Here is a 14,727-nt window from a genome sequence, read left to right as displayed (position 1 = left end):
GGGGGGGGGGGGGGGGGGGGGGCGGGGATGCCCTGGGGATTCCGTCCTACTAAGCGAAAGGGTCCCGAACCGATGGGCCAAAAGTCCTCAGGGAGACCTTCCCCCGCGAGGTGCGCTGAGCCCCCAGGAAGGCTGCTGGCGTCGCGTTCGCACGGTTAGAAATTTTACTTCTCCCCCTGGCCGCCGCTGCGATGCATCCTGACGTGCTGTGCGTCAGACCCTCGGCGAATGCCAAGGCTGGTTGTTCCCGGACGTGGCCCCCGGGCACAGGGCAGGTGCTTCATCGATATTTGTTCAGTAACCCACCACGTCCAGGTACGTGTCCTGTCGTGGAATATCGCACAGTCATTAAAAAGTGGCCGGCCGAGGCCAACCTCGACGGTGGGTACGCAGATCGCCATGTCCTATGGTTTCCCACGGTTCCATATATTTGAAATCTTTTTTTTTTTTTTCCATTTATTTTGAGAAAGAGAGAGCAGGGGAGTGGCAGAGAGAGAGGGAGAGAGGACCCCAAGCGGGATCCACAGCGACAGGGCAGAGCCTGACGCGGGGCTTGACCCCACAGGCCGGGAGATCATGACCTGAGTCAAAGTCGAGAGTCAGACGCTTAACTGACTGAGCCACCCACGCGCCCCTTGAAATCCTTCTTAATAACAAAAATCACACCAAGGCAGAGTTTATAAGAAACAGCACGGGAATGCCTGTGATCTGCAGAGTTTAGGAAGTTATAAAAATTATTTACCAGGGACGCCTGGGTGGCTCAGGCCGTTAAGCCTCCGACTTCGGCTCAGGTCACGATCTCACGGTTCGTGGGTTCGGGCCCCGCGTCGGGCTCTGGGCTGACGGCTCAGAGCCTGGAACCTGCTTCACATTCTGTGTCTCCCTCTCTCTCTGCCCCTCCCTTGCTCGTGCTCTGTCTCTCTCTCAAAAATAAATAAACGTTAAAAAAAAAAAAAGCATTTACAAAAGACATAGTAAAGAAACGTATCTAAATGTCACTCCCTGGATGGCAGATTATGGGCTTTTCTCTCTACTTACGTTTCTGGATTTTCTCTTCTTTTCTTTCTTTTTTTAAGCAGGCTCCACGCCTAGCGCGGAGCCCAACTTGGGACTTGAACTCACGACCCTGAGGTCAAGACCTGAGCAGAGATGGAGCTTCAATGACTCAGCCACCCAGGCGCCCCCTCTGGATTTTCTATAATCAGGGGGAAATGCTTTGTGAAAAATGTAAGTAAGACGCGTCCCCAGGGTTTTACGCTCCCCACCACCCTTTCCTGTCCTCCTTTCCTAGGGACATGGCAATTGCTCCTAAACTGTCTTCCCTTTGCCTAGAAGGGATCAAGGCTTTCCCATTGTACAGAAGTGTTTGTGCGGCCAGGGGCTCAGCGGGAGCAAAGAGGGGAGCTGGGGCTGGGCTCCCCGAAACGGGGGGTCCAGAGATAGCGCCCAGCCGGCTGCCCGCCAGAAAGCGATACGCAAGTCAGAGTACAGGGCGCTCGGTCTCCAGGGCGGCACAGATGGGAGGACACTCGGTCTCGCCCTCATACAGATCAGAACACGAGATTCAGAGACGGACGGTGACCCGACGCAGGTCACACAGCACGGTTCCCCCAGGACAAGGGCCTCCCCCCGGGGGCCCTTCCCACAGCCCTCCTGGACTTTTCTGTCAGGTGGACCCGGAGAGCAGCTACCCCAGCCCCTTCCCGACTTGTGCATCATCGGGTTTTGAAATCATCCCCGGGTTTTCCAAAGGAAACATATTTTGGGTTTTCTTTGCTTTCTTCTGCTCATTTGAAGAAATCCGAGAGTCCTTTCCTAATTGTTTGGTCAAGACTGCAGACGGGCAGTGAGGCATGCCACAAAAATGATGCCGAGCCCAGGGAGCCCGCTGGCCTGGAGGAAGGACATCAGGCCTGTCACTGGTGCTGGGTCAGCACATGAACTCTGAGTTCCAGAGAGCACAGGGTGTTTGCCAAGCTCCCCAGATCCCTGACGTTGGGCCCCTGTTGGGAAAGACCGAGGGAGTCCACATCGAGCTCCCTGAGGCCGGGGCTCTTGTGGGTGTGGGTACAAACTGAGTCCCTGGGGAGTTGGTAGCTGTGAGGCCTGCCAAAAGTCAGGCCCTGCAGCCTAGGCTACATTCCCTAGCCTCCTTTGCAGCTAGGTGTGTGGCTGTATGACTGGGTTCTGGCCGACGGGATGTGAGCACAAAGTGATGTGCACAACTTAAGTCAAGGAAGGGGCCTGGTCTTCTTTGCCTCGCCCCGCCCCCTTCTTCTGAGCAGATAGAAGGTGGATGTGATGGCTGGAGTTCCAGCAGCTATTTTGGACCAGGAGACAACTCTAGGAGTAGAAGCCAATAGAGGAAAGAGAAGGGCTCTGACATCACGACATCATACAGGTGAGAAATCAATGTCCATATTCTTAAAGCCATGGTTATTCGGAGTTTCCTTTTACTTGTAACCAGTACTATTTCTAAATGATGCATCGTGTTTTTGGCCGGGGGTGAAGTTCCAGCCAGTTGCAGAGGGGCTGTAGGGGACCTACCATGTGTGAGAGGCTGGGGCAAGCATGAAGACAGAAAGATAATTATTATGCACAACAGTAATTGTGACATGTATCACTCTGTGTACAGCACTTAGCCCAGTACCTGGCACAGAGTAAGAGCCCAATAAATGTTAGCAACTATATTGTCCTTACAGGTGATTAAACCATGTATCCTGGCACGGAAGATACAAAGCCCAGGGGGAGGAGACATTTGACCATGGCCCTAAAGATGGAACAAGAAAGAGCAGGGGCACCCCGGTGGCTCAGTCGGTTGAGCGTCGGACTTCAGCTCAGGTCACGATCTTGCGGTTCGTGGGTTCGAGGTCCGTGTCAGGCTCTGTGCTGACGGCTCAGCGCCTGGAGCCTGCTTCAGATTCTGTGTCTCCCCCTCTCTCTGCCCTTCCCTGCTCATGTTCTGTCTCTCTCTCTCTCCCCAAAATAAACGTTAAAAAATTAAAAAAAAAAAAAAAGTGACATCATCAGGAAATGCGGCAAAGAGCCTCATGGGTGTTTCACAAGATGCCCTTGGAAGCCAGGAGAACAGTCACGACCCACCCTCACTATACGGGTGAGGACACTGGGCCTCCGAGAGGGCACGTGCCGCCCCAAGGCACCCAGCAGGGACGGATTTGAACTGGGACAGTCTGGCTCCACGGTCCTCCTCCCTGAGGGTCTGTGGGCTGGGAATCAGGGCTCAGGCCACGGGGAAAACAGCAGCAAGGAGCCGGGGCAAAGTGCCGGGGGTCCGGTCGGGGGCTCAGGGCCCCCGTCCGGGAGTGGGCAGCACGAGGAAGCCGCTGAGGGCGGTGGGGGCGCCAGGGTCAGCGCCCCCCGGACAGGCGCCCGCAGAGTCTTCTCGTCCTCCGTGGCCAGCCCCAGAGAGGGGACAAACGGCTAGACTTGGAATTTGAAGGGAGTTTCCTGTGGCTGGTGGAGCAAATGGCCACAAATGTCGTGGCTGAAACAGCACACATTTATTATCTCACGTCCTGGAGGTCAGAAGTCAGAGTCGGGCGGGGAGGGGCGGGGAAGGGCGGGCAGGGTGAGACCCCCACCCCCACACCTTTCAGGGCTGCCCGTCACCTAGAGCTGGGCCGCTCTGGTTTACCGTCGGCTGCTCTTTGCCAGTCTGAGGCCCAGCAACCGGGCACAAACTCTGCCGTCCCCCCTGCCGGCCACACCCGGCCGGGGCTGGCCCGACGCCCCCCAGCGCGGGCGCGTTTGGGATGGAGCCATCTCCCGGGGGGTCTGGACCACCCTGCCGCTTTCCCCCACCAGGACCCGGCTGGCAGCTCTACCCACCCCCGGTGCCACTGGGGCCTCTCGGCACGACCCCCGGGACCCCCGCACACACACCCACCCCCCGAGCCGGACTCGGAATCGGAAGGAACGCCGGGGCCCGGCGGGACCGCGAAACCACTGCCGACCGTGGGGTCTGCAGCGCCCCCGAGGTGAACCCCCTCCCTGAGTTCGTGCGCTGGCCCCCCGGCTTCGCCCAGTCTGCGAAATGTCAGCACAGGGTGAGGCGGCTGCTGGAAAACGAAAGTCAGTCTCTGCACTGACAACGTCTGAGGCCAGATCCCGGGAGGGAAGAGCTCCCTGAGCCCAGCAAGGTCAGGCTACATGTGGGGACACGTGTAGGGGCAGGCCCTCTGCCCATTTGGACCTTATGCCCCCATCCCTCCCTGGGTTACTAAGGCCAGACACAGAGGGTCCCTTCCCAACATCTCCCCAAGGTGACCTTATGAGGGAAGTTACCGTCCCCGCTTCACGGATGAAGAAACTGAGACTCAGTGGGGGCGTCCTGGCCTGTCCTGAGTCCCAGCCAGGAGCCCGGACTCGGACCCCCGGACAGAAAGCTCCACGAGGCAAGGACCTGTGTGCTCACGTAGGGACGTGTCCCTTCCAGCAGCCGGGAGCCAGGGCGGAGGGGACACTCAGAACACCTAATCCTGGACAGAGGATCAACTTCGCCCAGACCCAGGGCCACCGGGGAGAGCTCCTCCCAAGGGTGAAACCTGATGTTCCAAGAGACATCAATGACCCCAATGGAGGCCCGTCCCCTAAAACGACTGGCCCAGAGGCCACAACAACGTCAGAATCGAGCCAGCTAAAGACAGCCGGTGACCCTGGGTTGGATCCTGGAGCAGGAGAAAATGATGTTTGCTTCTTCACGAGAACAACTTTACCGGGACAAGCGTGAATTCTGAACAAAGTCTGTAGATGAGATAATAGAATAATACTGTGTAAGCAGAGGTAATTTCCTGATTTTGCCGTCTGTTCTGTGGCCGCGTAAGAGGCCGGTCGTGCTCTTAGGAAACACACACGAAGGGTCTGGGTCCGAGGGGGCGTCGGGTCCACAACTCGCTGTCCGGGGGTTCAGAAAATAAACTACACGGAAAGAGGGAGAGAGGGCGATGAGACAAACTCAGTAAAATGTTCGCCATCGGGGAGTCTGGGTGAAAGAGTTATTGCGTTATTTCTGTACGACTGAAGTTATTTCCAAATAAAAAGTTGCAAAATATAAAAGTCAGTATCCTGGAAGAAAAAAAAAAAAAGGCTGAGGGCACTTCCCACTCTAAGGAGACGAAGAATCGGGCAGGGATCGCAGCCCCTCCTGAGTCGGCAGGGACCCACATGCGACAATGGGGGACGCGTGAATTTCCGGACAGGGTACTGGATGCCAGCACTGCGTCCGTGCTAACTTCCTGGGTGTGACAGTCCCATGAGGTCTCCTAGGAGACCGTCCTTGCTCTCTGCGGACCCACGCTGGATTCTGGGCAAAGGGTCAGGAGGTCTGCGTCCCTCCGTGTCTCCTAGCTGTTCTCCCTCTGGCCGCAAGATGTCTCTAGGTGGCCCTACGACAAGGTGGTTTCCATTTTTCAAGGTTCCTAAAAGCCTCTAAGGCGTGAATTCAAACGTCGCCCTTCCTCTCCCACCCGCTGCTTTCTGCCATCTGGGCTCAGGCCATGCTTTCTTGCGTGTGCTTCCTGCCCTGTGTTTCCAGGTCCCCGGGCCGCTCTGCCCGCGCCGCCCGGGAGGTGCCCATTAGGGGGTCTCTGCTGCCCTCCTGTGGCCACTGTCTGCAACACAGATGCCCGTCCCCAGCGGCCGAACCCCGACCCGGTTCCCGTAGCTTCTCCTCATCCTAGAAGAGCCGGGGTCTCCAGGGAAACAGAACCAGGCAGGTAGATGACAGACTTATTGTAAGGGGTTGGCTCGTGGGGTCGTGAGGGCTGACAAGTCCAAAATCCAGCGAGCAGGCTGGAAACTTAGGCCGGAGCTGACGCTGTGGCCTCGAGACTTTCTTCGTCCCCGGGAAACCTCAGTTTGGCTCAAAAGGCCTGCGGCTGATTGCATGAGGCCCATCCAGGGCACGGAGGACCACCTCCCGCACAGAAAGTCAGCCAATGGTGGGCGCTGACCACAGCCACCAGACGCCTTCCCGGGGACCCCTGCACCCGAGCCTGACAGACTACTGGAAACCCTGAGGGCGAGGCAGTCGACCCAGGAATGCGACCCCAGGACTCGGTTACCTGAAAAGCTGACATTAAAAAAATTTTTTTATCTTTATTCATCTTCCGGAGAGAAACAGGGCGCAAGCAGGGGAGGGGCAGAGAGAGAGGGAGACACAGAATCTGAAGCAGGCTCCGGGCTCTGAGCTGTCAGCACAGAGCCTGACATGGGGCTCAAACTCACAGACTGTGAGATCATGGCCTGAACCGAAATCAAGAGCCAGACGCTCAGCCGACTCAGCCTCCCGGGTGCCCCTCCAACTCCTGCTTTTTAAAAGAAAACCCACCCTTTGGGAGGAGAGAGTCTGTTACGGCTTCTGAGTGAGTCAGGAGCGAATGCGAACCGGCCACACAGGGCTCCCCGGGTCTGGCTATCACGGGGATTATCTGCATGAGTCCTTAATGAAGAAGCTGGAGAGAGACAGAAAGACAGAGACAGAGAGGGGGGCAGGGGGAGGGAGAGACAGGGAAGGAGGGAGGGAGGGACACACAAGGAGGTCTGGATGCTGCTGGCAGGGGACAGGGCTGAGGAAGGGCACCAGATTTAGTGACCACAACGAGGCAGTGGCTGGAAAGGCGAGAGGGAGGGACGGAAACAGAGGCCACTTGTTCTCCAAAGTTCTACTAAGCGGGAGCAGACGAGAGGAGGGCTGGGGAAGTCAGTTGGGAGAGCTTCTCCGCGAGGAGAGGCGCACTCATGCGCAGCCGGCAGGAAGGAGCGCCAAGGGACAAGGACCCAGAGCGGGGATGCTTCTTTGGCCAAGGACCCGAGAAGGTGCCGGGGATGGGACCCAGAACCCCCGGGGCAAAGGGGCCTCCTCCGCTGTGGGCACCTCTCGACCTGGACGAGACTCGCAGCCGGGCCTGCTCAGGAGGGGACTAACCGTCCAAAGGGATAATCAAAAGTGTAGGGCGCAGGTGTGAGGTCAGAGGACCGGGACAGCAGGCAGGTCACCGGCCCCCAGCGGAGGTCTGTCCTATTGCGCGGCGGCCAGAGGTCCGAAGTCAAGGTGCGGGCAGGGCCGAGCTCCCTCCGAGGGCGCCAGGGGACGATCTGGAGCCTTGTCCAGCTCCGGTCTTGCCGGCGGTCCCTGGCCAGTGGCCACATCCCTCCAGTCTCAGCCCCTGGGTCACACGGCCGTGTCCCCGTGCCTCTGCCTTCTCTTCTTACGGGGACACCAGTTGCTGGACTAGAGTCCCCCTACCCCAGCACGACCCCTGTCGCTAATGACATCTGCAAAGACCCTCTTTCCCAATAAGGCCGCTTTCAGAGGTTCTAGGTGGACATTTGGGGGAGACGTTATTCAACTCAGTGCAGCCCCCACGAGCGAAGGGAGCCAAGGATGTGAGAGGGAGCCGATCAGGTGCCCAGCTTCGTACAGGGAAGAGCCGCGTGATGGCCGGCAGAGCCTAGGCGCGCGGGTCGCAGGAGGCGGTGGGTCCCACGTGGATCTACGCAGGAGGAAGCTGAGTCGTGCTCACGCACTGCTCAGGGTCCACGGGAACACGGGGTAGGGAGGGGGCAGGCAGCAGCCACGGGGGAGCCGTCACCACCTCGGGGGTCCGGCCCCTGCCCTGTCCCTTTACCCTCACACCAGAGACTTCTATTTAAAAAAAAAAAAAAATTGATGTTTATTTTTGAGAGAGAGAGAGAGAGAAAGCAGGGGAGGAGTAGAGAGAGAGGGAGACACAGAATCTGAAGCAGGCTCCAGGCTCCGAGCTGTCAGCACAGAGCCCCACGCGGGGCTCAAACTCACGGACCGCGAGATCGCGACCTGAGCCGAAGTCAGACGTTTCACAACTAAGCCCCCCAGGCGCCCCCAGACTTCTTTCTTCTAAGCGTGGGCAAGGCAAGGAGGTATTGTCAGGGTCCCCTTTTACAGAGGCGGTGAGCCCAAGGTCACACAGTAGGGCTGGGGGCTGGGGGCTGGGGGCTGGGGGCTGGGGGCTGAGCCTGTGTTCGGCCGACTCTTAAAGTCCCTGCTTTTATAGGTGCTTTTGAAAAAACGCTCTCCACTGTGGAAACCTCCAGACAGGCAAGGCGAACACGGTCGTCTGGGGAGTCCCGCAGCGGCGACAGGTGCCAACGTTCTGCTCTCTGTGTTTGCCCCGCACCTGCCCCTCTTCTCACCCGGCCTCTGATACCGTTGCTACTTGGATACTTCCTTTCTGTAGGTAAAACGTACATGCCCTGAAACGAACAAACCTTACAATTAGTACAACGTGTTGTAAGTTAGTACAATTTTCTAGGTGGCCTGGGGTTTTCTTTTCGTGTCTTTATTTTCTCGCTTTTCTAACAATGGGCTGGTACTGTTTTTATAATAAAGGGGAAAATAATGAAATGGTGATTGAAACGTTAAAGGAGTTCCTTTGGGCTGGTGTCCTATCCCCTCCGTTCAGCGACAAGGCTCCGGGACCCCCCCAGGCCGACTGTGTTTTCCCACACACCCCTCTTGAGCCTCTCGGTCCCTCCTAGGACACCCTGCCGGCCACTCCCAGACTTTGGGGAAGGCTGGGTGGCCGCCCCTCGTGGCTAGGAAGGGCCCTGGGCAAGCAGGGGCTGAGGCACGGCAAGCTGCCCTAACTCCGGTCCCTGCTGCCTCTCGGGGAACCCCCACCTTCAGACGAGGAGTGGGGGCTCCCTGGGACGCCTCCCCCCAGCTGACGCAAGGCTGGGCGGGGCTGGCCCGGGGACAGGTTGCCAGGCAAGCAGCTGGGGCTCCTCCCAGGGTAGCTGTGGGTGGCCACGTTGCCCGGCGACCAGGTGGCAGTGTCCTTTGAGCCGAGACGGCGCAGCTGCGCCCAGCCCTGCCGGCTTCCCCCAGGGACCCCCGGGGCCCTGTCCCTATTCCCTTAGCCCAGAACAGCTGGTGCTTCTGGTCACAATGAGCGTCGTTCTGTCCAGGTGAGCGGCTCTGCGCTGGCCCTGGCCGGGAGGGAGGGGGCAGCAGGGTTCGGGGGCCTGATGCACCAAGACGGATGGGGGCGGCCGGCGGTAAGGGGCGCTCTCCCTCCCACACGACCCCACCTCAAGGTCAGGGGAAGACGGGGTTCCAGACCAGGGAGGCTTCCAGAAGCTGACCTCTGCTTCTCCAGCATTACTGTCCATAGCTCCGGGGAAGCCAAATTCACAGGGTCCAAGCCCTCTCTCCCTCACTCATGTCCACTTGGAAAATCTCCCTTCGAGCCTCGGGGCCCAGCAGACAACATCCCCCTGTGGGGTCGTCCCTGACCGCACTCCTCTGGCCAGATTCTACTGATGCTCTCCTACAGCGCGCCTGCCCCTTACCCATTCGTTTTGATACCTGGTTGCTCTGAGGGTCACACACTCAAGGCTGCCTCGGGACCACCCGGTGAACTTCTTTAAAAACGCAGCCCCGTGTGTGCTCCGAGCAGAGGAAACAGGGGAATTCTCTACACTTTCCACGTCGTTTTCCTGCAAACCTGAAACTGGCCCCCTAAAAAGGTTTATTCTTTTTTTAATGTTTATTTTTGAGAGAGACAGAGAGACAGAGCGTGAGCAGGGGAGGGGCAGAGAGAGAGAGAGGGAGACACAGACTCAGAAGCAGGCTCCAGGCTCCGAGCCGTCAGCCCAGAGCCCGACTCGGGGCTCGAACTCACGAACCGTGAGATCATGACCTGAGCCGAAGTCGGACGCTCAACCGACTGAGCCACCCAGGCGCACCTAAAGTTTATTCATTTAAAAAAAAAAAAAAAAAAAAAACCTTCAGGGTTCGGAGAGAGGAGAGAATTTCCACAGCTGGGGGGAAAGGCAAACTCAGGGGATTTGGAGGAAGAGGCCATCGCAGCTAGGAAAAGAAGAATAACTCTGCCAGGAATAGAAAAGCCCCACTCAGGGTCCCAGGGAGGGTAAGACTGGATTTGGAGCCAAAGCAGCCTTTGCATTCCCGCCGGCCGCTTGACCAGCCCTGCCGCCTGGCCGGTCTCCCGAATCTGCCTCGATGGAACCGGGAGGGAGGGACCGGGCGCCTGACCAGGCGCAGGGTGGCAGGCGGGCGACCCTGTGTGGCTGTCCCGACCAGGGCCCAGAACGGCCTCTCGGGCCCCACCTCCCCAGGGACAGCCAGGTGAGGGTGATGGAGGACACGGTGACCAACGCCGAGAAGCACTTGGGCCAGTTCTGCTCGATGCTGGCTGCCTACACCCGCAAGACGGCCCAGGTGCGGGACAAGGCCGACCGGCTGGTCAAACAGCTCACCGACTTCGCCAACACCGAGCACCCCGACATGCGGGCCACCTTGAGGAGCTTCGCCGAGGACCTGGCCAAAGTCCAGGATTACCGGCAGGCCGAGGTAGGCGGGGTGGCCCCGGGGGGATCCCTCGCGGGGGGTCAGGTCTGAGGGCGGAAGCCGTGCTCCGCTGCTTCTAAAAAGGTTTACATACGTCCCAAAGGGACAGAGAAAGGATTTCTCATCGCAGGTTTTCTAAAAAGAAAATGCTGGAAGGAAAGCAGGGAGGAAAGTCCCTCTGCCTTTGGACTCCTGGGAAAACATATATCTTTTCTTCTAGATTCGTGTTTATCCCACAGGATAAGGAAAAGGAACAGGCATGGGGGGATTCTAAGACGGGACTCCCATCCGGCAGGCCAAATTTTCAGGCCACTGGGCGTCAAGGCATCGGCCTCACCCGGGAATTTGCTAGAAGTGCAGGTTCCTGGGCCTCACGGAGAACCTGCTGAGTCAGCACCCCTGGGGGCGGTGCCTGGCAATCAGGGTCTTAAGGAGCCTCCGGGGGAAGGGGTCGGGGACTCCTACACCTGGCAGTTAGGCACTGACTCGGGGCTGTGAGGCAACCGCCCCAAGACCATGCTGTGCCCTCGGGGGCTGCACAGCGCACTTGGCTCAGTCGGGTCTGAATCCCCTGCCCTTCTGGGCTCCCAGTGGGTCTGTTTAGCCCCCGCGTGAGATCGTGAGGCAGGCTGGAGAACTGAAAGAGCCACGGGTCCCAATGAACCGTCACGAAACCCTCAGTGGGCACAGTCATTATACCCATTTCACAGGTGAGGAAACAAGGCTCATGGGGTGAAATGTGCTGCCGGAGCCTTTGGGAGGTCGAGCCCTGAGCTCAGGCGGCGCTCACAACCCTAAGGGACGAGGGACCGCGTCCCGGGCGTCCACAGCCCCCCACGGGCTCCTGCCACGCACCCACCCACGGGTGTGCCCGCGGCGCTCTATCCGTGCAGCTGCCAAGCCTCCCCGGTTCTGTCCGCTCTGACTCTCTGCCTGTCCACACTCCCCCAGGTCGAGAGGCTGGAGACCAAGGTCATCAGCCCCCTGCAACTCTACGGGGCCCACACCAAGCGGGCGGGGGAAGGGGGGGGGGGGGGGGGGGGGGCCACCGGCCGACCGGGAGTGGCCCATCTGGACATGCAAGACGCAGCCCTCCTCCCTCCTTTAGGCCGAGATCAAGAAGTTAAAGCAAGTCCAGAAGAACGAGATCAAGCAACTGGCAAAGCTGGGGAAACTGAGGCAGAAGTCACCGTCGGATCGGCTAACGATTGTATCCTTCCCTGGGCCGTGGGCCCGAGGCTGCCGGGCCACACTGGGCGTCCGTCACAGGCGTCCTCTGGGCAGGGGCTGCCGAGTCACCTGGCTCCTTAACAGCACCCTCCCCAGTCCCAGGTGAGTGCCCCGCGTGTGTCTGGGCAAGGCCGAGCCCTGTGCAGGTGACGGACGACCTCCCCAAAGAGCCAGGTGAACCTTTACCTGCGCAGGTGCGTGCACAGCCCTGGGCTCAGGATGCGAGTCAGAGGTGCGGGGCCAGCAGTGGGCTGGGGGCACTTCTAACTTGTAGCCCCACTACCATCATCTAGATGAGGAAGCCGAGGCCGAAAGACGTGACCTGCCTTAGGTCACGCCAGGGAGGTAAGGGGCAGGCGTGGAGCTCCACTCCGAGGGTGCCCGGCGTGGGACCGGGTCATACGAATTGGCTAATTACCTAAAGAACGTTCCACGTGCGGGAATTAATGATCATCGACAGCGCAGCACCTGTTAGGATAGCTCGGCAGGTGCCCCCCGTTTGATGCAAAGCCGCTGCGATCGCCGTCCCCCGTTACAGGCAGAGAAAGTGAGGCTCAGAGAGGTTTAGCGACTTGCCCGGGGTCACGCAGCTAGTCAGCAGGTCTGTCCGAGCAGCGCCTGCCCCTTCCACCACGGTCGCACTCGGCCTTTCCTCCGATGACCAAACTGGCGAGAGGCGTCCGTGAGGCAGGGAGGTGACCCAGAGGAAGACCTGAAAATGATCCAGAATAGTGTCCAGAACCACCCCGTGACACTTCCCACCTCCGGAGCCAGGCAGAGACCAGCGTGCAGAGGGCCTCGGCGGATGCCAGCCACACCACCCACCGGCTGGGGGAGAGGATTGAAGCCTTCCAGAAGCGGAAGCTGACAGATCTTCAGGTAGCGGTGGTCGCCCTGTGGTAGACGTGCTCTGGCCTCTAGGAGTGCGTGTGTGTGTGTGAGCCCGTGCCTGTCTGCGGGAGTGTGCGTGTGCACATGTGTTTAAGCGCGGATGCGTGTACGTGAGCATGGGCGAACACCCGTTGCCCAGACGGCTCTCAGAGCCCCGGCTCCCAGGACGATTAATCCTGGCCCGATCTAGCCGCTCAGCGCTCACAGCCCCGCCTCTGAGCACCCGGGCCCCGGCTCCCCGCCAGGCCAGTTTGGCAGACCTCCGTCCCCCGACCCCGTCCTCGCCCTCGCCAGGGAGGGACCCGCAGCCTTTGCCCTCACTCCCTCCTCCTTTCCTCACCCTCCGCCGAGCCAGCCGTGGTTAGGCGCAGGGGGCTGGGCACGGGAGCTTCCTCCTCACGCACCCCTGCCGCCGGCACTGCAACCCAGCCCCGGCTGGTCAGAGAGTTCCCTGCACCCACTCTCGATCCCCCATCCGGTCCATTTCCCAAGTTGCAGCCCCGGGGACCTCACAAAAGGCAGCTGTAACTTGTCTCGCCTGGGTTTAATGCCCTCCCACAGCTTCCCTGATTCTAAAGATAAAGGCGGAAATCCTCCCCAAGCCTCCGGAAGCCCCAGCCCAGCCTTATCTTGGACGCATCACTCCAAGCTCAAGGGCGCCAAACCCCCGACGCACCCCAGTGCCTTTGCACAGGCTGTGCCCCTCTGCCAGGAAGGCTTAGCCCTTACTCTGCATCAAGGTGACACCCCCTCATCTCCAGCGAAACTCACCTGGACCCCCAGCCCAGTCCGGCCCTGACGTCGATTCACTGCTCTGCTCCCTCTGGGGTCAGTTATCCCGGGGCGTGGCGGATAGGTTAATTGTATTTTTAATTCCCTCATTAATCCAACACATGTTAAATACACACCTACTATGTGCCAGGCGCTGTGCCTGGTGCCGGGACACCATAGCCAGAAAAGGAAGGTCCCTGTCCTCATGAAGTTGCCACCCCGGGGAAGACCCATGACGCACGCCATTCGTTAGGGAGTGCGACTTGCTGTTCCATGCCTGCCCCCGACGCTGTGCGCCACAGGGCACGCACACGTGGGGCATGGCACGGCGCCTGGCTGTCGTGTCCCCCCGCCGGGTCCCTGCACAGGGTCCAGGGCCTGGCACTTAGCAGTACTCAGTGAACGTCTGGGAGACGAACGAACAAATAACGCACAAGCGGGAGCGGTGATGGTCGCTGGTGCTCCGCCTCTGTGCGGCAGGCAGGACCCGAAGTCACCAGCAGGCCACCATCAGGCATCTGCTGTTTATGAGGCCCGCGGGGTGCCAGCGAGAGTTGAGCACAAGAGGCTTGGGCTCCCCAGTTAGGGGCCAACAAACGCACGCAGTTGAAAGCGGGCACCCTTTGAACTTTGGGGATTAAGTTTGGAAGAGGCACTTATCCAGACCATCCCCTAAAAAGCGCTCCCAGTTCCGCAAGAGAAAAACAAGAAACAAACAAACAAACAAAAAACCCCTCAGAACTGGAAAGAATGATTACCACCGTATCGGGGTTAGGTCACGTTTCTGTATGTACAATGATCACATTGACAAAAGAGCTCTCTGGCTCCTGTGAGAGCACGTGAGTGATGCTTTCGTCCGGGGGTCCACACCGCTGGGCGTGCGTCAGAAATCTGGAGGGCTGCCTCAGACGCAGATCACCCGGCGACCGGCCCGCCCTGGTTGGGCTGCAGAGTCCGCATTTCTGACAAAGTCCCCGGTGGAGATCCGTGGACACGGACGCAACCGCCATACTGACTCACAGGGCTTGGTGAATTGGGACCACACGTGTCCCTACCGTGCAGATGAAGTCGCTGAGGGTCAGAGAGGCCACACGCCAGTAAATGGCAGAAGGTGACCACCAGGCCAGCCTCCCAGGGGCAGAAGGAAGGAGACGGGACGCACGTATCCCCATCACCACCTTGGCCTTGGCCCCTCCCCCCTCCTGTGCTCGCTTGGGGACTTCCTCTGAGCCTGCCTCCCCCAGCAGGCACTGCAATGTTTATGTGATGTGGTGGGTTTCCAAACTGCCCACTCCTCCCCCAACACCGAGCCCGTGTCCTGCTGGGGCCCAAAGCAGAGTAGGAGCCTCTCCTCCTAAGCTGACACACAGTAGGAGCTTATGTGAGGCCTGGCACACAGGAGGAGCTTATGTGAGTCCTGGCACACAGGAGGAGCTTATGTGAGTCCTGGCACACAGTAGGAG

The 14,727-nt window shown here is 59.3% G+C and overlaps 1 protein-coding gene across 1 annotated transcript in view; it reads left to right on the top strand.

Annotated features, from left to right (window-relative positions):
- The first annotated feature begins 8,769 nt into the window (after positions 1-8,769).
- The window catches only part of CIBAR2 (CBY1 interacting BAR domain containing 2), a 9,683-nt gene continuing 3,725 nt past the window's right edge, over positions 8,770-14,727 (top strand). Inside the window, exons 1-6 of the mRNA XM_049622702.1 lie at positions 8,770-8,967; positions 10,141-10,375; positions 11,324-11,386; positions 11,481-11,582; positions 11,833-11,834; positions 12,373-12,481. Of these exons, the coding sequence (XP_049478659.1) occupies positions 8,948-8,967; positions 10,141-10,375; positions 11,324-11,386; positions 11,481-11,582; positions 11,833-11,834; positions 12,373-12,481 (531 nt within the window). The 5' untranslated portion in view covers positions 8,770-8,947. The remainder of the gene's footprint in view (positions 8,968-10,140; positions 10,376-11,323; positions 11,387-11,480; positions 11,583-11,832; positions 11,835-12,372; positions 12,482-14,727) is intronic.

The sequence above is a fragment of the Panthera uncia genome (genome assembly GCF_023721935.1).
Source record: "Panthera uncia isolate 11264 chromosome E2 unlocalized genomic scaffold, Puncia_PCG_1.0 HiC_scaffold_20, whole genome shotgun sequence".
In the NCBI taxonomy this organism is placed as follows: Eukaryota; Metazoa; Chordata; class Mammalia; order Carnivora; family Felidae; genus Panthera; species Panthera uncia.
Note: the sequence above shows the minus strand (reverse complement) of the source record. Positions and strands in the feature narration are given on the sequence as shown.